General features: G+C 34.3%; 2 protein-coding genes across 2 annotated transcripts in view; both read left to right on the forward strand.

The window, feature by feature from the left end:
• Positions 1-3,050, forward strand: part of LOC125847259 (probable LRR receptor-like serine/threonine-protein kinase At1g07650) — a 34,239-nt gene extending 31,189 nt beyond the window's left edge. The window contains 3 exon segments of the mRNA XM_049526918.1: positions 1,484-1,721; positions 2,219-2,369; positions 2,444-3,050. Of these exon segments, the coding sequence (XP_049382875.1) occupies positions 1,484-1,721; positions 2,219-2,369; positions 2,444-2,800 (746 nt within the window). The 3' untranslated portion in view covers positions 2,801-3,050.
• Positions 3,051-4,308: 1,258 nt separating this feature from the next.
• LOC125847260 (probable LRR receptor-like serine/threonine-protein kinase At1g07650) lies at positions 4,309-23,421 on the forward strand. The gene is made up of 7 exons (XM_049526919.1): positions 4,309-4,380; positions 15,275-15,332; positions 22,064-22,241; positions 22,832-22,903; positions 23,030-23,098; positions 23,190-23,261; positions 23,346-23,421. The coding sequence occupies exons 1-7, from the start codon at positions 4,309-4,311 to the stop codon at positions 23,419-23,421; spliced, it is 597 nt and encodes a 198-aa protein (XP_049382876.1).

The raw sequence follows: 23,421 nt of genomic DNA on the forward strand, positions 1-23,421 counted from the left end.
TCATGGTGATCTCCAAGAAGAAGTGTATATGGAGCAACCACCTGGTTTTGTTGCTCAGGGGGAGAATGGGAAAGTTTGTCACTTGAAGAAATCCTTGTATGGTCTGAAACAGAGTCCACGTGCTTGGTTTGGGAAATTTAGTGAGGTAGTTCAGAAGTTTGGGCTAACAAAGAGCAATTGTGATCATTCGGTCTTTTACAGACAATCAACAGTTGGCATTATTCTTCTTGTTGTATATGTGGATGACATTGTCATCACTGGGAGTGATTATGCAGAAATATCTTCTCTCAAATTATTCTTGCATTCTATGTTTCACACGAAAGATTTGGGACAGTTGAAATACTTCTTGGGAATAGAAGTAAGTAGGAGCAAGAAGGGAATATTTTTATCTCAAAGGAAGTATATCCTAGACCTTCTTGAGAAAACTGGAAAGTCAGCAGCCAAGCCTTGTAGTACTCCAATGGTCCCCAATACGCAGCTAACAAAAGATGATGGTGATCCATTCGATGATCCAGAGAGATATAGGAGATTAGTTGGGAAATTAAACTATCTCACTGTAACTCGTCCGGATATTTCTTTTGCTGTAAGTATTGTTAGTCAATTCATGTCCACACCTACAATCAAACATTGGGCAGCTTTGGAACAAATATTGTGTTACTTGAAAGGTGCCCCTGGACTTGGCATAGTATATAGAAACAATGAACATACTCGCATTGAGTGTTTTGCAGACGCTGATTGGGCTGGATCCAAGATTGATAGAAGGTCTACTACTGGCTACTGTGTCTTTGTGGGTGGAAATTTGGTATCATGGAGAAGTAAGAAACAAAATGTTGTATCTCGATCTAGTGCAGAATCCGAGTACAGAGCTATGGCACAATCCACAAGTGAGATTATGTGGATACATCACCTCTTAAGTGAAGTTGGGTTGAAGTATCCCACACCATCGAAACTTTGGTGTGATAATCAAGCTGCCCTTCACATTGCCTCAAATCCAGTGTATCATGAAAGAACTAAGCACATCGAGGTGGACTGTCATTTTATTCGTGAAAAGATTCAAGAGAACTTGATTTCCACGAGTTATGTAAAGACAGGAGAGCAACTAGCTGATTTGTTCACAAAGGCATTGACTGGAGCTCGAGTTAACTATTTGTGTAACAAGCTAGGCATGATCAATATATATGCTCCAGCTTGAGGGGGACTGTGACAGAATGTTGTAAATATTCTATTACCTAATATAGTCAGCAGTATCATAGGAGAAATCTGTAAGAATCATAGGAGAGATCTGTAGGATATTTTCTTACCTTTAGTATAGCTTCTTGCTAGTGTATATATATATGTAATGTTTTTATATATGAAATAAGAAGTTCTGTACAGTAATTAATGAAAGGGTTAAAAATGAGAAGCCAATATATGATTCTATCATTCTATGTGTGTGTGAATAAGAGAAGATATATATAGATTCTTAGTTCTCATTAAAATGCAGGTCCAGAAGAACATCGTCTCCAAATAGACTGGCCAAATAGGCAAAAAATCTGCATTGGGATAGCAAAAGGCTTAGCTTTTCTACACGAAGAATTGTCATTAAAAATTGTTCATAGGGACATCAAAGCAACAAATGTACTTCTTGACAAGAAACTAAACCCAAAGATCTCTGATTTTGGTCTGGCCAAACTTGATGATGAGGATAAAACACATATCAGCACTAGAATTGCTGGAACCATGTGAGTTTTGTGACGAGTTTTCTTGTTCATGTTTATGTTTTGTGTTCATTTAGTAAGAAATATATATTATGGCATGGATGCATGTTGTTCTCATCCATGCAGCATATATACATTTAAGATTGCTAGAACCCTTACATTCTCTCTTTCTTGCATTTTCGATATCTTATACAAGGTAACTAGCAATAGTTTACATATTCTTAACCAAAAAGGGTGGTGAAGTTACAAGGACTAGAACATAATGGCCTGGCTGCCCTTAAAGAAGACTCATTTGAAAGCTTGATCATATTTCTGGTATTGATTGCATTACTTCAATTTGAGTGATAGAAATGGTTTCTGGCCTATGTATCCTCTTTAAATCTTAAAGTTTCTTCCAATGAACTTAACTTGTATCTCATCACAATCAACCATTCTTCATATACTGAAATATCAAGCATGAAGTTAATGCCACGTTTAGAAATAACACATGCATGAATCTAATGTTTCACTCTGTTCTGCAGAGGATATATGGCACCTGAATATGCACTATGGGGCTACTTAACCTACAAAGCAGATGTCTACAGCTTTGGAGTTGTTGCATTAGAGATTGTTGCTGGGAAGAACAATATGAAATATCGCCCTTATGAGAAATTTGTTTGTCTTCTAGATTGGGTAAGGAATCATTATCCCTGATATTAATTCCTATGTTTCAAACTTTTGAACCAGTATCTTTGGATTTTATTCAGGCCCTTGTTCTACAAAAGCATGGAAAACTGATAGATCTAGTAGATGAAACATTGAGTTCAGATTTCAAGAAGGATGAGGCCCTAAGATTGATAAATGTAGCTCTGCTATGTACCAATCCATCTCCAGCACTTAGGCCAACCATGTCTGCAGTAGTCAGCATTCTTGAAGATCATCTTGACCTTCCTGAGTTTAACTTGGAATCAAGATTCCATGATGATGATGATGATGAGCTCAAGTTTCAAGGGTTAAGAGACAAGTATGACGAGATGCGGAGCTTGAGAGAAAGTCAAACACTTACTCATTCGTCCAACACTACACGAAGAGATTGCTCTTCCACTACATCTGAATCGGCTTAATTAAATTCACACTCAGATCAATATTGTGAAACAAAGAGTAACATATTATTTTAGGACTATATATGTGATGTGAGTGTAATAGCCTATACAGATACTACTTTGGAGGAGACGCCATTCCAAGCAAATGGTAAACCTCTACTACTAATACTAATGTCTGGAAAACAGCCATGAAAACTGATACGAATAGTGAATTTGAACCTATGAGTTCATCCTCATAAATAGTAAATGTTAAAGCTAGGGTAAAGCAAGGGTTAGTATGTTAGTACTATATATATAGTCATTGAGAATTTACTTTTTTATGTCTATTTTATCTTTGCTATTAAATACTTGTGACACCCCAACTCAAGACAAGAAGTCTCACATCAGTAAAACTACAGAAGAGATGTTGGATATATAAGTAAGCATGTTTTACCAACTAGTGACACTTTTTAAAGTCATGTGGGTCTAAACTTAGAGTGGACAATATCACTAGTGGGCTGGGCCGTTACAAATGTCATGAGAGCCACTCCAGTGTCAGCACCCAACAGGGCAAACATCAAAGCTGAGTATTTATGGTAAGAAACTCAAGGCAAATACCCATGATGGCATATCTCATACAGTGGGGCAAACCTTAGCGAGAACGCTAAGTCCATAGAGTGGGTATATGTGACGCCCCAACTTATAAGACAAGAAGTCTCATATCGGCCTCGATGAGTCCATAGAGGGGTATATGTGATACCCCAACTTAGACAAGAAGTCTCATATCGGTATCGATTAGTCCATAGAGGGGTATATGTGATGCCCCAACTTAAGACAAGAAGTCGCGTATCGACAAAAACATAGAAGATATGTTGGGTAAATCAGTAAGTAGGTCTTACCAACTAGTAACGCGTTTTAAAGTCGTGCAGGTCTAGGCTCAGACTGAACAATATTTAGATGACTTATATTTATTAAGGGTGATTTGGTATAATTACCCCTATCCTTTATACTTCTTAAGCTCTGTATCAAGTAATAATGAACAACTATTATTGAATAGAGGGAGTATTATGGACTTTGATTACTCTAATAGTTTTTGTAACTCTATAAAGTAATCTATAGTACCTTAATTTGTAGTTCCATTTTAAATAGCTCAAAGACAAATTAATCCGTTTTCTTTGTTTTGGAGTCACATAGACAGTATTTTTGAGCTATTTGGTCAGTTATAAAACATTTTTGAGCTAGTTGATTAACAACAATGATATTTTAAGCCAAAAATGTAATAGAAGATAAATTGACTTATTTCAAATAGTTCAAAAATATTTGGAACCCTTTTCCCTAAGCAAAATCTATGCAAAGTATCAAAATATGGCATTGATGAGTATGATAGTTCCATAAATCTATTTATTTTAAATGAGTAGTGGTTAGAGTTCCAACAAGTCAAGTCATTAATGAGAGTAAAATTGAGATGCTACGATAAAATGATTTTCAAATATTGAAAAATCTCATATTTTAAAATAAATGTGTTATATAAATGGCAGTATCACTCAAGAATGCTAGCTGTCATATCTGAGGAAGATATATATCTAAATTTGGGGTTTAATACAGAGGCGGAGCTAGGTGGAGTTTGTTGATTTGGACGAACCCAATAGCTTTTCTATAGATTCTATATTTGTATTGAAAAATTAAATAAATATATATGTATGTTAACTTGTGAACCCCCAACGCACAGCTCCAGTAGTCCAGTTAGTTACTGAATGTTTTTTTTTTTTACGTAGAAATATTATTGTCAAATTAACATCATATATAGCTAGCTAATGTGAAGCAAAACCAAGTCGTATAGTACTACTGCATTTACCATTTCTTCTTTTTATGATAGTTGTCCTACTATATTAAATTATTAATATCCTTGTCGACACAACTTGCTTTCATTTACACTATCCCTATCGTTTTCATTTTAATTTATGTGATTGTAATTAAATTATTGAAGATAGTATTTTAAAAAGAAATTTATAATCTAAAATGAGTGATACATATCTTTTTTTGTTTTTCCATCCGATTTTCGAAGCCCACATTGGAATCCCAACTAAATTTGGATTACGCACTGCGGACACATTTGGAGAGACCGATTGAATCTGAATCGCACGCTGCATGGTCCATTTGAGGGTGACACTCCCCAATATAATTTTCTCCATACACATGACTCAAACTCAAGAATGTGTAATCAAGTTAAAGTTAAAGTGATCATTGGATTCCTTAGCCAAATTCTTATGGAATTTAAAGAAAGAAGCTAAGAAAATTCGGCCATAATTACTTTTAAAACACCACATTGATTATGCTATTGCCTAGGGTGATTATTAATTAAAAAAATTACTTTTTCTTATTAGGAGTGATTATTTTTTCAAGGAATGTGTCAAAAACTAAAACTAAGGACAAATAATAGATTATGAGAGTGTTCACAAGGACTAATAATTTTCCAATGATATTATTGATTGGGGCCTAACATAATAATAATTTATAAGAAAAGTCTAAGTTAGGGGTGTAAATGGCCGGGTTGGTTCGGGTTTTTCAAATATCAAACCAAACCATTTGTGTTGGATTTTTAAATTTATAAACCAAATCAAACCAATAAAACTCGGGTTTTTCCGGTAAAGTATTCATACAAACATATAATTTACTTGTACTTCAATTATTTCTTTAGTCCTACCAAAATACAACTATCTAAGATGTTTCTTAAAAATATAACACAATATGATATGGTTAATGACACTAAAATATCCAACAAAAATAATAATCATGAAATTGCGTAAAACAAATATTGCAAATTAACAAGTCATAATGAAAATCCTCATAATTTAAAAGTACTAAATCATGCTAAAATTAAGTTTAATTAGTATTAGTAACATGACTAAATATTAAAGGAAATTAAAATTAGATTATGTATTTTAATTGTCTAAATCAATGTAAAACTAAAGAACAAATATTCAATAATATTGTCATTCTTAGTGTTGAATTGATTTTCTTTTTGCATTAGTATTAATTTGATTTTGATTTAAGCTTTATTATAATTACCAACATTTGTGGACTATAATCTTTATTGGCCCATTCATAATTCTAAGTTTCAAACTTGAAATAATATATTAAAAGATAAAAACTATGAAAAAGTATAAGAAATATTTAAAAATTATATCAAAGTAAATATTTTTATTTGTATAAAATAAAAATTTAAAATTATATATATAATGTCAGGTTGGTTTGGTCTCGGGTTATTTTTTTTTAGTTAAAACCAAACCAACCCAAATATAGTCGGATTTGTTTTTTCAAAACCAAACCAAGTCAAACCAAACTACTAGTCGGATTTTTTTTCGGGTTGACTCGATTTGCAGTTTGATTCGATTTTTGATTCAGTTTTGTACACCCCTAGTCTAAGTCTCAAGTCCACTGATGTCTATTTTATGATCTTAAGCTAATAGGGTTTATTTCTGAACTAATAATAATAATACTAGTCAATTTATTTATTTTTTCTCTACCCTTTTTAATTATTATTATTGTAATAATTTTTCAAGACATAAAGCAAATCTTGTCTGTCGACTTTTCTAGTCCACTGAATTTCCAATCAGAAAATTTCGTATTATGGCAGAACTAAAATACAAATCTTGATTAACACGACCAACATAGATAATCAAGCAGCATTCGAAAGCGGTATTAGTAAAAAAAAATTGCTTCTTTTGTTATGAAGCATAATCAATCAAAAAAATTATCATGAAAAGTTTTATTTTTATTATGCTTGCAAAGATATAAAAATAATTTTCTAATATCATTTAAATTATTTACAATTCATATCTCTTTGTCTTACTTATAACTTCTACTCTTAAATGTTATTCATAACTGCTGTATGCTTTACTATCATAATTCTTAAAATGTTTAAAAACTTATAATAAACATTAACTTTTGTTCTTGCAGCAAGCTAGAGACACAAATGGTTGTGATTTCAAAAGCAAAAATATACTTAAGTAGCGTTTGATTATGTGATTTTATCTCATGATTTGAAATCATAAGATGAAATTAGAGTTTGGGACATGCGATTTGAAATCATGAGATGAAATCTTAAATTCTCTGAAAAACTTGATTTGAGAATTTCGTATCATGATTTTACATTTTTCAAATACAAAAAATGACCCATAAGTTTATATTTTATGTAAAAAATCCATGATTTTATATCTAAATAATTTTTGCGAGAATACTAGAGAAGTGATGACATATTCACGAAATATGAATATGATGATATAGTTACTAATGATGTTAACCATGTTCAATTTTATTAAAGAAACCGTAACACATGTTCAATTTGACTTTTTTGTTGAACTAAAGTTCAATCAATAAATGTTGTGTTTTTGTTTTAGAATAACTTTGTGGTAGTGTATTATGCTTTTGTTATAAAGTTTTACTTATTCAGTAAGATTGTATTAAAAAATTGGGGTAATTTTGATAATTTTCACAACTTATGAGGTTTCATGTTTATGAGCAAAAAATAGAACTTAAAAAATCAAAATTGCATTTCCAAACAAAAACTTCAACTTCATCGCATATGATTTCATCTCACATGGTCAAACGTGCCCTTAATTATTGGTATTAAGCATAACATATTTGTTACTTGCACGATTACCTTTAAGGTTTAGGACTAAAATCATTTTTAAAAAATACATTAGGGACTATTTTGATTACATAGTATAAATGGAAGACTAAAATGACCATTTTTTCATACATTAAGAACTATATATGTTGATTAATTACATGGTATATACATGAAGGACTAAAATGATAACATTTTTTCATACATTAAGGATCGTTTAATTTTGATAACAATAGCATACCCAATGAAATTTGGGGAGGGTAAAATGTACGCAAATCTTAACATTACCTCGTGAAGGTAGAACAACTGTTTCCGAAAGATCCTTGACTCAAGTACAACAAATTCAAGTATAAGGAAGAATGAGGCAGTGAAGAAAATATAGCAAGTAACAAGAAATAAAACAATGCAAAGTCTACCAAAAAGGAGACAAAAACATTAATTATGTAATGTGATAATTGAAACACAATGAACAACATGCTAGGATAGATTAAATATTGAAAACAATAATAAACAATGATAAAAAAAAAAGAAAAAAAAAACTACAATAATATACCTAGCACCATGGCAAACCCCAACGACCCTGGGTAAGACAACATTACATTACCTACTAACCTTCTAACTTCTATCCTAATACGTGTCCTCCACGTACACCCCCCTATCTAAGGTCATGTCCTTGATAACCTGAATTTTCATCATATCTTGTCTTATCATGGGCGAAGCTACCCTTTGTCACGACCCAAAAATGGACATGATGACACTTCACACTTGAACTCCATTTTTAGCTTCAAAATTGAAAATTTATTGTGATTTAGATGATTGTTGTGAAAAATGATTAGCAAATGATTAACTAAGTATAAATCAATAGCTACAAATTGATTTGGTACTCATCAAGACAATTTTAGAGACTACCATTAAAGAACTTGGGAAAAAGCTTGAAGAAATCATGAAATGTATATGGTGATTTTGTGATATCAAGAATAATTTCATTTTGAAAAAGTTGAATTAATTATATAACCTCCAATTGAAATTGACACATGGACTATTTAATAAATTTTAGACCACTAAAATATTTGAGTGGCTTAGTTGGAAATTTGGTAATAGATTAGGGAGACATTGGACTATTTTGTCGACATGTAGTACTAATATATTTTGTCCTTAATTACTTGTCCACTTTTTCTTTTTGAGTTATCCCTAATTATTTGTCAATTTTGACAAATCAAGAAAATATAAAAAAAAAATTACCTTTTATATTCTCAATTAATTACTTTGAAAAAAAATAGAACTTTTTGAAAATCTTAAATTTTTAATTCAAGTACTTCATAATTAATAGGGTAAAATAGTAAGTCAATCATTGTTTTCTTAATAGATGGGTCCATTCAAAAGTGGACAAATAATTAGGCAGAAGGCAATATTTATCACGTTCCTCTATAAAAATGTCACGCCCCGAGCTACCCCCGAGATGCGGACACGGGACCTAGGACCACAAGTGATCCCAAGCTAACCCTACTGGCATGATCATGAACATATTAAAGATAATAAACTGATGCGGAAGCTAAATCATAAATAAATCTGAAAAGATGGGGAGTACCCATATACTATAACTGAATATATCAAATCTGAGAGTTTAATACAAAAGAATTATCAAACTCAAGTACTAAGCTGATTCTAACTATGTCTAAAATAAGCCTCTAAATTGACTAGAAATGTTGGGACATACCCCAACTAGGTCTAGCAAAACTGAAACTAAAGACTAAAAGCAATAAAGATAAACATGTCACTAGTCCTCGAAGAATGAGGACTCACCACTGATGCTGCTGAACTAAAGATCGGGAACCGATCTAAGCGTGATCTGGATACTGAGAACCTGAACCTACATCACGAGAAGATGTAGCGCACGTATGCGTTAGTACTTGAAAGGTACTGAGCATGCAGGATAGAGTAAAACTGAAATAACATATAACTGAGCAAAGCAATAAAGCAATGAGATAATCTGGACATGATATAAATACTGAAAATACTGAATACTGAGCTAACTGATGCAATGACCAAATTTATAACATGCTGAGACTGAATACTGACTGTACTGAAATATGGTCAATGCAATAGAGTCTGACTGAACTGTGGGAGTTACTAATAACCGACATAAAACCACATGAGCTAAATGTGGAGTCCGATGTATACGCCTCATCAAGAGGACCCAATATACCCTGCCAGAGGTATAGAGGCATGCTGTCGTGATCACTAAACTGATGTTGCCCACAGAGGGAACTTACACCTACGTGGCTCGTAGTTCTGGGACTATATGGGTACGCTGAACCCTAGTCCAACTCGGTATTATGCTACTCCCAATGAATTAAGTAGTTAACTGGTTATGACTGAATTTCTATAAATACTGGATAGCTCGAAACTGAACATGCAAATTGAGAATGCAACAATTAATCTGATAATGATGCATTCATAAACTGAGGCATGTAAAACTGAATACTGAAATATCTGACCTAGCATGTGTAATTCAAGAACTGAAGAAATACATAGCTAGGGTTCTGAAATTCATGCGATAAACTGAGCAATTACATGATAATCTGATTTGGAACATTTAAATAACTAATTCATGATGATCTGTTTAAATTCTAGAAACCCTAGGTCTGTTCATAATCATGGAATCAAGAATCTGACTGAATTCTAGAGACCTAATGGGCGAAAGGAACCCACTAGTGAAATTCCACATACCTGGTGACGAATTCCACGGAGAAATCTTTCGATTTCGGGGCAGGAACTGAAGAAACGTCGTTGCGTTCTTGAACTAAGGTTCTTGACCTTTTTCTCCTATCTTGATTCTAATTTTCTAAGTTTTGATTAATGATTTTGACTAAGGTAAGTTCTAGTTATGTTTCTAGGTTTAAACTGATTAAAATCTCATGATTTAGGGTTTAAACGACGTATCTTAGGGGTTAAACGAAATAGGAAAAGACCAAAAGACCTTTGAATTAACTGCTGTCGGGGTGACCGACGGAATGGACTGACGGTCCGTCGATTGGGTCCGTAGATCGAGTCTGCCCGACAGGGCTTCACTAAAACGAGCATAACTTTTTACTCGGAGGTCGGATATTAGCAAACTCGGTGGCGTTGGAAAGATAATTCAATTATCTATCTAACCATTACTCATGGGACACATAATTCATTTTTTGTTAAGAGTTATGACCATCTGAAGTTGATCCATCAACAATTTTCAGCTAACTGGCTGTTAATCCTAACCTACGGTCAGACCTACAGACCGTGGATCGATTGACGGTCCGTGCTGGTCAATCGTCAATCGAGATTGAAGCTGGGCTTTTGGGGCATCGATCCACGGACACGAACTACGGTCCGTGACCTGACCTACGGACCGTAAGTCCGGCCGTGGGTCAACACTTAGCCAAATTTTCTGACTAAGTTCTGGGGAAGTTTATTGTCACGAACCACGGACCTGCAGGACGAACCGTGAGTCCATCTACGGTCCGTGGATGGTTTCCGTGAGTGCCACCTGTAACACCAGAAATCTGAAATCTCTATTTTTGGATACGGGGTGTTACATTATCTCCCCCTTGGGACCATTCGTCCTCGAATGAAGACTAAACTAGCTGAAATAGAGGGAGAAGGCTGCAATCCTACCACTAAACACTGAGAACTGAATTTCTAACTGAACTGAATTCCAAGAACATGCAAATACGCTGAAAATGCAAGTACAAACTGAAGGAACATGATTCTGAGACTGAATTTTCACATGAATGACTGAAAAACTGAAGAGGAACTATTACCTCAAGCTGGAATGGAATCGGAAGGAAAGAGGTGAGGATACTTGGACTTCATGACTGCTTCTGCTTCCCAAGTAGCTCCTTCTACGGACTGACTCCTCCACAAAACCTTGACTGAAGCGACTTCTTTATTTCTCAACCTTCTAACCTGACGATCGAGAATCTCAACTGGTACTTCCTCATAAGAAAGGCTATCTTTCACGGCTACACTCTCTAATGGCACTATGGATGCTGGATCACCCACACACTTCTTCAAAAGAGAAATGTGAAAGACTGGATGTACTGTTGCTAAGTCTGCTAGCAACTCTAACTCATAAGCCACTTTACCAATCCTTTTCAAGATCCGGTAAGGGCCTACATATCTGGGACTGAGCTTTCCTTTCTTGCCAAATCTCATCACCCCTTTCATAGGTGACACTTTCAGGAAAACCCAATCATCAACTTGAAACTCTAGTTCCCTTCTTCTCCCATCTGCATAAGACTTCTGGCGACTCTGGGCAGTCTTAAGTCTATCTCTAATGAGTTGCACTTTCTCCATAGCATGAAGGACTGAATCTGGTCCTATCAAGGCTGCTTCACCTACTTCAAACCAACCAACTGGAGATCTACATCTACGCCCATACAATGCCTCATAAGGGGCCATCTGAATGCTGGAATGATAACTATTATTGTAGGCGAACTCAATAAGAGGAAGGTGATCATCCCAACTACCCTTGAAGTCGATCACACAAGCTCTCAACATGTCTTCTAAGGTCTGAATGGTACGCTATGCCTGACCATCCGTCTGTGGATGAAATGTTGTGCTAAGGTTAACCTGAGTACCAAGACCCTTCTGAAATGACTTCCAGAAATGAGAGGTAAACTAAGGACCTCTATCTGAGATGATAGACAAAGGAACCCCATGCAACCTCACAATCTCATTAATGTAAAGCTTGGCGTAATCCTCCGCCAAATCTGTAGTCTTGACCGCCAAAAAGCGAGAAGACTTAGTAACCCTATCAACAATCACCCAAATGGAGTCATGCTGTCTGTGAGTACGAGGTAAACCTGTGATGAAGTCCATGTTGATCACTTCCCACTTCCAAGTAGGAATGTCAACCTCTTTGAGTCATACCCCCTGGTTTCTGATGTTCTACCTTTACTTGCTGGCAATTGGGGCAATTAGCCACAAAGTCGGCTATATCTCTTTTCATACCATTCTACCAATAGACTTCCCGCAGATCGCGGTACATCTTAGTGGCGCCTGGATGAATAGAATATCTGGAGTTATGGACCTCTGCAAGAATATGCTGTCTCAACTCGCCCACATTAGGAACACATAATCGCCCCTGGTAGCGAAGCACACTATCTCCCCCTTGGGAGAAAACCTCCACTCTCTGATTGTGGGCTGCACCCTTAACCTTAAGCAAGATTAGATCACTGTCTTGCTTTTCCTTAACCTCAACTACCAAAGAAGATTCTGCCCCATTCTGAACCGTTACATCACCATCTGATATGCCCATAAGACGAACTCCTAGGCGAGCCAGTCTGTGAACATCCTTTGCTAACTCTTTTCTTTCTTCCTCAACATGTGCTACACTACCCATAGATAGTCTGCTAAGGGCATCTGCTACTATATTCGCCTTATCTAGATGGTAATGCACGTTCATATCATAATCTTTGAGGAACTCAAGCCACCTTCTCTGGCGAAGATTCAACTCTTTCTGGGTGAACACATACTGAAGGCTCTTATGGTCTGTGAACACATCTACATGAACACCATACAAGTAGTGTCTCCAAATCTTGAGTGCAAACACCACTGCTGCAAGCTTGAGGTCATGAGTTGGATAATTCTTCTCATGTACCTTAAGCTGTCCAGAAGCATAGGCTATAACCTTACCTCGCTGCATCAACACATAACCTAAGCCGACTCTGGATGCATCACAATAGATCACATAACCATCTGAACCCTCTGGTAGAGTCAAGACAGGAGCTGTAGTTAACCTAGTTTTCAATTCTGCGAAGCTTTTCTCACAATCATCTGACCATTGGAACTTAACCTTTTTCTGAGTTAACTTAGTCAATGGTGAGGCTATGGATGAAAATCCTTCCACGAACCTTCTGTAATAACCTGCTAGACCTAAGAAACTTCTGATATCTGTAGCAGAGGTAGGTCTGGGCCATTGTTTCACTGCTTCTATCTTCTGGGAATATACTCGAATTCCTTCACTAGACACAATATGCCCAAGGAAGGCAACTGATTGTAACCAAAACTCGCACTTGTTAAATTTTGCAAATAACTGGCGATCTTTGAGAGTTTGGAGAACAACTCTCAAATGACTTGCATGTTCTTCCTCATTCCTAAAGTAAATGAGGATATCATCAATAAAGACGATAACGAACAAGTCCAAGTACTGCTTGAACACTCTGTTCATCAAATCCATCAAAGCTGCAGGAGCATTGGTTAGTCCAAATGACATAACTACAAATTCGTAATGACCATACCGAGTTCTGAAGGCTGTCTTCGGAATATCACTATCTCTGACTCTAAGTTGATGATAACCTAATCTGAGGTCTATCTTTGTGGAGTCCGATGTATATGCCTCATCGAGAGGACCCAATATACCCTGCCAGAGGTATAGAGGCATGCTGGCGTGATCACTAAACTGATGTTGCCCACAAAGGGGACTTACACCTACGTGGCTCGTAGTTCTGGGACTATATGGGTACGCTGAACCCTAGTCCAACTCGGTATTATGCTACTCCCAATGAATTAAGTAGTTAACTGGTTATGACTAAATTTCTATAAATACTGGATAGCTCGAAACTGAACATGCAAATTGAGAATGCAATAATTAATCTGATAATGGTGCATTCATAAATTGAGGCATGTAAAACTGAATACTGAAATATCTGACCTAGCATGTGTAATTCAAGAACTAAAGAAATACATAGCTAGGGTTCTGAAATTCATGCGATAAACTGAGCAATTACATGATAATCTGATTTGGAACATTTAAATAACTAATTCATGATGATCTGTTTAAATTCTAGAAACCCTAGGTTTGTTCATAATCATGGAATCAAGAATCTGACTGAATTCTAGAGACCTAATGGGCGAAAGGAACCCACTAGTGAAATTCCACATACCTGGTGACGAATTCCACGGAGAAATCTTTCGATTCAGGGCTAGAACTGAAGAAACCTCGCTGTGTTCTTGAACTAGGGTTCTTGACCTTTTTCTCCTATCTTGATTCTAATTTTCTAAGTTTTGATTAATGATTTTGACTAAGGTAAGTTCTAGTTATGTTTCTAGGTTTAAACTGATTAAAATCTCATGATTTAAGGTTTAAATGACGTATCTTAGGGGTTAAACGAAATAGAAAAAGACCAAAAGACCCCTGAATTAACTGCTGTCGGAGTGACCGACGGAATGGACTGACGGTCCGTCAATCAATCGACGATCCGTCGATTGGGTCCATAGATCGAGTCTGCCCGACAAGGCTTCACTAAAACGAGCATAACTTTTTACTCGGAGGTCGGATTTTAGCAAACTCGGTGGCGTTGGAAAGATAATTCAATTATCTATCTAACCATAGCTCATGGGACACATAATTCATTTTTTGCTAAGAGTTATGACCATCTGAAGTTGATCCATCAACAATTTTCAGCTAACTGGCTGTTAATCCTAACCTACGGTTAGACCTACAGACCGTGGATTGATTGACGGTCCGTGCTGGTCAACCGTCAATCGGGATTGAAGCTGGGCTTTTGGGGCATCGATCCACGAACACGAACTACGGTCCGTGACCTGACCTACGGACCGTAAGTCCGGCCGTGGGTCAACACTTAGCCAAATTTTCTGACTGAGTTCTGGGGAAGTTTTCTGTCACGAACCACGGACCTGCAGGATGGACCGTGAGTCCATCTACGGTCCATGGATGGTGTCCGTGAGTGCCACCTGTAACACCAGAAATCTGAAATCTCTATTTTCGGATACGGGGTGTTACATTATAATCAAACTTTTGCATGTTTGAGCATTAAAAAAATGTCAGAATTACATGATTTCAGTATTTTTTTCTTTTCTGCTTATCTTAGTCCTCTGCTTTCTAGTACAAAGTACAAACCATTGAAGCACAAAATTACAGTCATCTTCTTCCTCAACAAGAAAGTAATCTTTCTCATTCTTCGCATATAAAGTTTGAATCTTTACAGAAAAAAATCATTTTTATGAGTTGTTGTATACAACTTTTATGGTTTTGCAGAGAATGCTCTTATAGAAACAGCGGAGCAGTTGGGTAAAAAGGACTGGGATTTTGATTTGAATCCTTGTAATGGCAACACAAATTGGACTACACCAAAAATTGACAATACATCGACGTATGTCAACAATGTAACCTGTAATTGCTCTACCTCTGTTGGTTTCTGNCAAACTTTTGAACCAGTATCTTTGGATTTTATTCAGGCCCTTGTTCTACAAAAGCATGGAAAACTGATGGATCTAGTAGATGAAACATTGAGTTCAGATTTCAAGAAGGATGAGGCTCTAAGGATGATAAATGTAGCTCTGCTATGTACCAATCCATCTCCAGCACTTAGGCCAACCATGTCTGCAGTAGTCAGCATTCTTGAAGATCATCTTGACCTTCCTGAGTTTAACTTGGAATCAAGATCCCATGATGATGATGATGATGAGCTCAAGTTTCAAGGGTTAAGAGACAAGTATGACGAGATGCGGAGCTTGAGCGAAAGTCAAACACTTACTCATTCGTCCAACACTACACGAAGAGATTCGAGTCAAACACTTACTCATTCGTCCAACACTACATCTGATTCGGCTTAATTAAATTCACACTCAGATCAATATTGTGAAACAAAGAGTAACATATTATTTTAGGACTATATATGTGATGTGAGGTAATGTTTCCTTAAACTGATAGAAAGTGTAATGGTCTATACAGATACTATTTTGGAGGAGACGCCATTCCAAGCAAATGGTAAACTTCTACGACTAATACTAACGTCTGGAAAACAGTCATGAGAACTGATATGAATAAGGAATTTAAATTTATGAGTTCATCCTCATAAATAGTAAATGTTAAAGCTAGGGTAAAGCAAGTGTTAGTATGTTAGTACTATATATATAGTCATTGATAATTTACATTTTTATGTCTATTTTATCTTTGCTATTAAATAAATACTTGTGACACCCCAACTCAAGACAAGAAGTCTCACATCGGTAAAATTACAGAAGAGATGTTGGATATATAAATGAGCATGTTTTATCAACTAGTGACGCAATTAAAAGTGTCAGTGCCCAACAAGTATATTGGCATCTTCACTAGTTGCCTTTCAATAGTTCCTTCTCTGCTCGCACCTTCCCTTCAGTCTAATTGGCCGAATATTTATGGTAAGAAACTCAGGGCAAATACCAACATGGCAAATCTCATACGGTGGGGCAAACCTCAGCGAGGACGATGAGTCCATAGAGGGGGTATATGTGACGCCCCAACTTATAAGACAAGAAGTCGCATATCGGCCTCGATGAGTCCATAGACCTCGTTGAGTCCATAGAGGGGGTATATGTGATGCCCCAACTTAGACAAGAAGTCTCATATCGGCCTCAATTAGTCCATAGAGGGGTATATGTGATGCCTCAACTTAAGACAAGAAGTCTTATATTGGCTAAAACATAGAAGATATGTTGGGTATATAAGTAAGTAGGTCTTACCAACTAGTAACGTGTTTTAAAGTCGTGCAGGCCTAGGCTCAGACTGAACAATATTTAGATGGATAACCCCTTCCAATCCAAAATTCAAGAGGTAATAGATGTAACCTGTTTGGTTTACAAGCAGCTGCCTTTAGTCTTTCCCATCGTGGTGATTGAGTAGACATCAGGCGAGAACGGACCTTATAACTTGCACCCACTAGCCTTTGTAAAGTCGATATTTCTATCGAGTATCGGCAGGACAATTGGCACAGGCCTACAGTCGTTCTACAGGAGGTTATAAAAGCTTTGAGAGAGATGGGAGATATTTATTAAGGCTGATTTGGTATAATTATCCCTATCCTTTATATTTCTTAAGTTTTGTTCAAGTAATAATGAACAACTATTATTGAATGAAGGGAGTATTATGGACTTTGATTACTCTAATAGTTTTTGTAACTCTATAAAGCAATCTACAGTACCGTAATTTATAGTTCCATTTTAAATAGTTCAAAGACAAATTGATCCTTTTTTTCTTTGTTTTGGAGTCACAAAGACAATATATATTAAAGCTATTTGGTTAGTTATAAAACATTTTTGAGCTAGTTGATTAACGACAATGATATTTTTAAGCCAAAAATATAATAGAAGATAAATTGACTTATTTCAAATAGTTCAAAAATATTTTGAACCCTTTTCCCTAAGCAAAAGATATGCAAAGTATCAAAATATCGCATTGATGAGGATGATAGTTCCATATATCTATTTATTGTAAATGAGTAGTGGTTAGAGTTCCAATAAGCCAAGTCATTAATGAGAGTAAAATTGAGATGTTACGATAAAAATAATTTTCAAATATTGAAAAATCTCATATTTTTAAATAAATGTGTTATATAAATGGCAGTTTCACTCAAGAATGATAGCTGTCATATCTGAGGAAGATATATATCTAAATCTGGGGTTTAATACAGAGGCGGAGCTAGGTGGGGTTTGTGGGTTTGGACGAATTCAATAACTTTTTTGTAGATCCTATATTTATACTGAAAAATTAAATAAATATATATGTATGTTAACTTGTGAACCCCAACAAATGTTTTCCACGCTAAAGTTGTGGGTTCAAACCCCACTATCAACTCTTTAAAGGAAATTTAGAACCCACGCCTCTAGTTTAATATGATGGGATGATCCTTTTTGGAGCTACAAGCTACAAGTAGTTCTCCTCGATTTAAATTTGTTCGTTTAATTTTGATGAAACTTAAGATCCTTTTTGGAGCTACAAGCTACAAATAGTTCTCCTCAATTTAAATTTGTTCGTTTAATTTTGATGAAACTTAAGATCCTTTTTGGAGCTACAAGCTACAAATAGTTCTCCTTGATTTAAATTTGTTTGTTTAATTTTGATGAAACTTATGATCTTAAAAATACGTGGAAAGTATGGATTCTGATGTTAAGCTAAAGTTGGAAAGGAAAAATATGATTGGTTAATCCTCCCAATTAACAACCAGAAATCTTGATTTGAGCATAATCCAACGCACAGCTCCAGTTAGTTACTGAATGTTTTTTTTTTACGTAGAAATATTATTGTCAAATTAACATCATATATGATAATTGTACTACTATATTAAATTATTAATATCCTTGTCGACACAACTTGCTTTCATTTACACTATCCCTTTAGTTTTCGTTTTAATTTATGTGATTGAAATTAAATTATTAAGGATAGTATTTTAAAAAGAAATTTATAATCTAAAATGAGAGATACATAACTTTTTTTGTTTTTTCCAGCCGATTTTCGAACCCCACATTGAAACTCCAACTAAATTTGGAATACGTACTGCGGACACATTTGGAGAGACCGATTAAATCTGAATCGCACACTACATAGTCCATTTGAGGGTGACACTGCCCTATATAATTTTATCCATACATATGACTCAAACTCAAGAATGTGTAATCAAGTTAAAGTGATCATTGTATTCCTTAACCAAATTCCTACGGAATTTAAAGAAAGAAGCTAAGAAAATTCTGCCATAATTACTTTTATATAAAACACTACATTAATTATGTTATTGCCTAGGGTGATTAGTAATAAAAAAAACACTTTTTTTTCTTATTAGGAGTGATTATATTTTCAAGGAATGTGTCAAAAACTAAAACTAAGGACAAATAATAGATTATGAGAGGGTTCACAAGGACTAATAATTTTCCAATGATATTATTGATTGGGGCCTTAATAATAATAATTTATAAGAAAAGTCTAAGTCTCAAGTCCACTGATGTCTATTTTATGATCTTAAGCTAATAGGGTTCATTTCTCAACTAATAATAATAATACTAGTCAATTTTATTTATTTTTTTCTCTACCCTTTTTAATTATTATTATTGTTGTTGTAATAATTTTTCAAGACATAAAGCAAATCTTGTCGGTTGTCGACTTTTCTAGTCCACTGAATTTCCAATCAGAAAATTTCGTATTATGGCCGAACTAAAACACAAATCTTGATTAACACCGACATAGCAGCATTCGAAAGCCGTATTAGTAACAAAAAATTACTTCTTTTGTTATGAAGCATAATCAATCAAAAAAATTATTATGAAAAGTTTTATTTTTATTATGCTTGCAAAAGATAAAAAAATAATTTTCTGATATCATTTAAATTATTTACAATTCATATCTCTTTATCTTACTTATAACTTCTACTCTTAAATGTTATTCATAACTGTTGTATGTTTTACTATAACAATTCTTAAAAATATTTAATTAATGTTTAAAAACTTATAATAAACATTAACTTTTGTAGTTGCAGCAAGCTAGAGACAAATGGGTTGTGATTTCAAAAGCAAAAATATACTTAAGTAGCGTTTGGTTATGTGATTTTATCTCACGATTTGAAATCATAAGATGAAATTAGAGTTTGGGACATGCGATTTGAAATCAAGAGATGAAATCTTAAATTCTCTGAAAAACTTGATTTGAGAATTTCGTATCATGATTTTACATTTTTCAAATACAAAAAAATGACCCATTAGTTTATATTTTATGTAAAAAAATCCATGATTTTATATCTAAATAATTTTTGCGAGAATACCAGAGAAGTGATGACATATTCACGAAATATGAATATGATGATATAGTTACTAATGATATTAACCATGTTCAATTTTATTAAAGAAACCGTAACACATGTTCAATTTGACTTTTTTGTTGAACTAAAGTTCAATCAATAAATGTTGTGCTTTTGTTTTAGAATAACTTTGTGGTAGTGTATTATGCTTTTGTTATAAAATTTTACTTATTTGGTAATATTGTATTAAAAATTGGGATAATTTTGATAGTTTTCACAACTTATGAGGTTTCATGTTTATGAGCAAAAAATAGAACTTAAAAAATCAAAATTGCATTTCCAAACAAAAACTTCAACTTCATCGCATATGATTTCATCTCACATGGTCAAACGGGCCCTTAATTATTGGTATTAAGCATAACATATTTGTTACTTGCACGGTTACCTTTAAGGTTTAGGACTAAAATGATTTTTAAAAAATACATTAGGGACTATTTCGATTACATAGTATAAATGAAAGACTAAAATGACCATTTTTTCATACATTAAGAACTACATATGTTGATTAATTACATGGTATATATATATATATATATATATATATATATATATATATATATGAAGGACTAAAATGATAACATTTTTTCATACATTAAGGATCGTTTAATTTTGATAACAATAGCATACCCAATGAAATTTGGGGAGAGTAAAATGTACTCAAATCTTAACATTACCTCGTGAAGGTAGAACGACTGTTTCCGAAAGATCCTTGACTCAAGTACAACAAATCCAAGTACAAAGAAGAATGAGGCAGTGAAGAAAATATAGCAAGTAACAAGAAATAAAACAATGCAAAGTCTACCAGAAAGGAGACAAAAACATCAATTATATAATGTGATAATTGAAACACAATGAACAACATGCTAGAATAGATTAAATATTGAAAACAATAATAAACAAATATAAAAAAAAAAGAAAAAAAAAAAGAACTACAATAATATACCTAGCATCATGGCAAACCCCAACCACCCTAGGTAAGACAACATTACATTACCTACTAACCTTCTAACTTCTATCCTAATACGTGTCCTCCACGTACACCCCCCTATCTAACGTCATGTCCTTGGTAACCTAAAATTTCATCATATCTTGTCTTATCATGGGCGAAGCTATCCTTTGTCACGATCCAAAAATAGACATGATGACACTTCACACTTGAACTCCATTTTTAGCTTCAAAATTGAAAATTTAATGTGATTTAGATGATTGTTGTGAAAAATGATTAGCAAATGATTAACTAAGTATAAATCAATAGCTACAAATTGATTTGGTACTACTGAAGACAATTTTAGAGACTACCATTAAAGAACTTTGGAAAAAGCTTGAAGAAATCATGAAATGTATATGGTGATTTTGTGATATCAAGAATAATTTCATTTTGAAAAAGTTGAATTAATTATATAACCTCTAATTGAAAATTAACACATGGACTATTTAATGAACTTTAGACCACTAAAATATTTGAGTGGCTTAATTGGAAATTTGGTAATAGATTAGGGAGACATTGGACTATTTTGTCGACATGTAGTTCTAATATAATTTGTCCTTAATTACTTGTCCACTTTTTCTTTTTGAGTTATCCCTAATTACTTGTCAATTTTGAAAAATCAAGAAAAGATAAAAAAAAAATTACCTTTTATATTCTCAATTAATTACTTTGAAAAAAATAGAACTTTTTGAAAATCTTAAATTTTTAATTCAGGTACTTCATAATTAATAGAGTAAAATAGTAAAGTCAATCATTATTTTCTTAATAGATGAGTCCATTCAAAAGTGGACAAATAATTAGGCGGAAGACAATATTTATCACGTTCCTCTATAAAAAATAATCAAACTTTTGCATGTTTGAGCATTAAAAAAAATGTCAGAATTACATGATTTCAGTATTTTTTCTTTTCTGCTTATCTTAGTCCTCTGCTTTGTAGCACAAACCATTGAAGCACAAAATTACAGTCATCTTCTTCCTCGAGAAGAAAGTAATCTTTCTCATTCTTCGCATATAAAGTTTGAATCTTTACAGAAAAAAAACATTTTTATGAGTTGTTGTATACAACTTTTATGGTTTTGCAGAGAATGCTCTTATAGAAATAGCGGAGCAGTTGGGTAAAAAGGACTGGGATTTTGATTTGAATCCTTGCAATGGCAACACAAATTGGACTACACCAAAAATTGACAATACATCGACGTATGTCAACAATGTAACCTGTAATTGCTCTACCCCTGATGGTTTCTGTCATGTACAAATCATGTGAGCTTCTTCCTGTTCTTCTTAATGTTTTTGGTATTAGGAAAATGCTTTCTTTCCAAGAAAATAGATATTTCCACCAAAAGATGAATTCCAACTCTTATTCCGACAACAGGGATGGTAAGCACTCTCCATCTCCAATTCTATGGTTGTGAGTTCGAGCCAGGAGCAAAAAAAAGGTGGGAGTTCTAGGGAGGGTAAAAATGAAAAAAAAAAAAACTCTTACTCCAAATCAATTGCTTTAACCAAAAATTATACATATTTATCGACATCTAATAATGCAAAAAGAAATATCAGGAACGCCTGCTATGAGTAGCATAGGCTCCTGCTTTTATACCATACCCCTAAACACTATATAATAATCCTCCAAGGTAAAAAAAAAATTCCAAATGAAATGAACTTTATTTACATGACACACCATATATATTTCTTCATCTATGTCAAAACTTTGTTTATTTATCTGGAACCAGTTTGATTACCACACGGGGATCTGAAAATTTTGAACTAATAAACAGCTTTTGCTTTCATATTTGGATAATGTAAAGCAACAGGATTTCAAATTATAATGTTAATTCTTCTTATAATGTTAACAGATTACTCAAAGGACAAGATCTTGCAGGTGTTCTCCCTCCCTCCCTGGTCAAGTTACCTTACCTCAGGACAATGTACTGTTTAACTGACTTGGAAGTTGGATCTGTACTTTCAAACTCTTAGGAGTTTTTTTTTTTTTTTTTTAATCATTATGATTATCCTTTGCCTGAGATATATATTGTTCAACATCTGTCCTGCAGTGATGTCTCGCGCAACTATTTGAGTGGTACTATTCCCCCTGAATGGGCATCTATCAAACTGAAATATATGTGAGCTGCACTTGAATTGCACTTTAAATTTTAGACATTACATACAAAAGGTCCCTTTAATTTGAACTATCCAATAATTCATGGCTTTCAGGTCTGTTATGGTGAATCGACTCTCTGGGCCAATTCCTAATTACTTGGGAAACATGACTACACTACTTTATATGTATGTTCTCTTGGATTTCACCACACTCATGAGGATAAGTAGTCTTTATTTTAACATTATTGAGCTGGACTGCAAAACTTTCAGGAGTTTGGAAAATAACATGTTTAATGGAACTGTTCCAAAAGAACTCGGAAACATGGTTAATCTGCAGAGCCTGTAA

The sequence above is a fragment of the Solanum stenotomum genome, chromosome 12, assembly GCF_019186545.1.
Source record: "Solanum stenotomum isolate F172 chromosome 12, ASM1918654v1, whole genome shotgun sequence".
NCBI classification, from domain to species: Eukaryota; Viridiplantae; Streptophyta; class Magnoliopsida; order Solanales; family Solanaceae; genus Solanum; species Solanum stenotomum.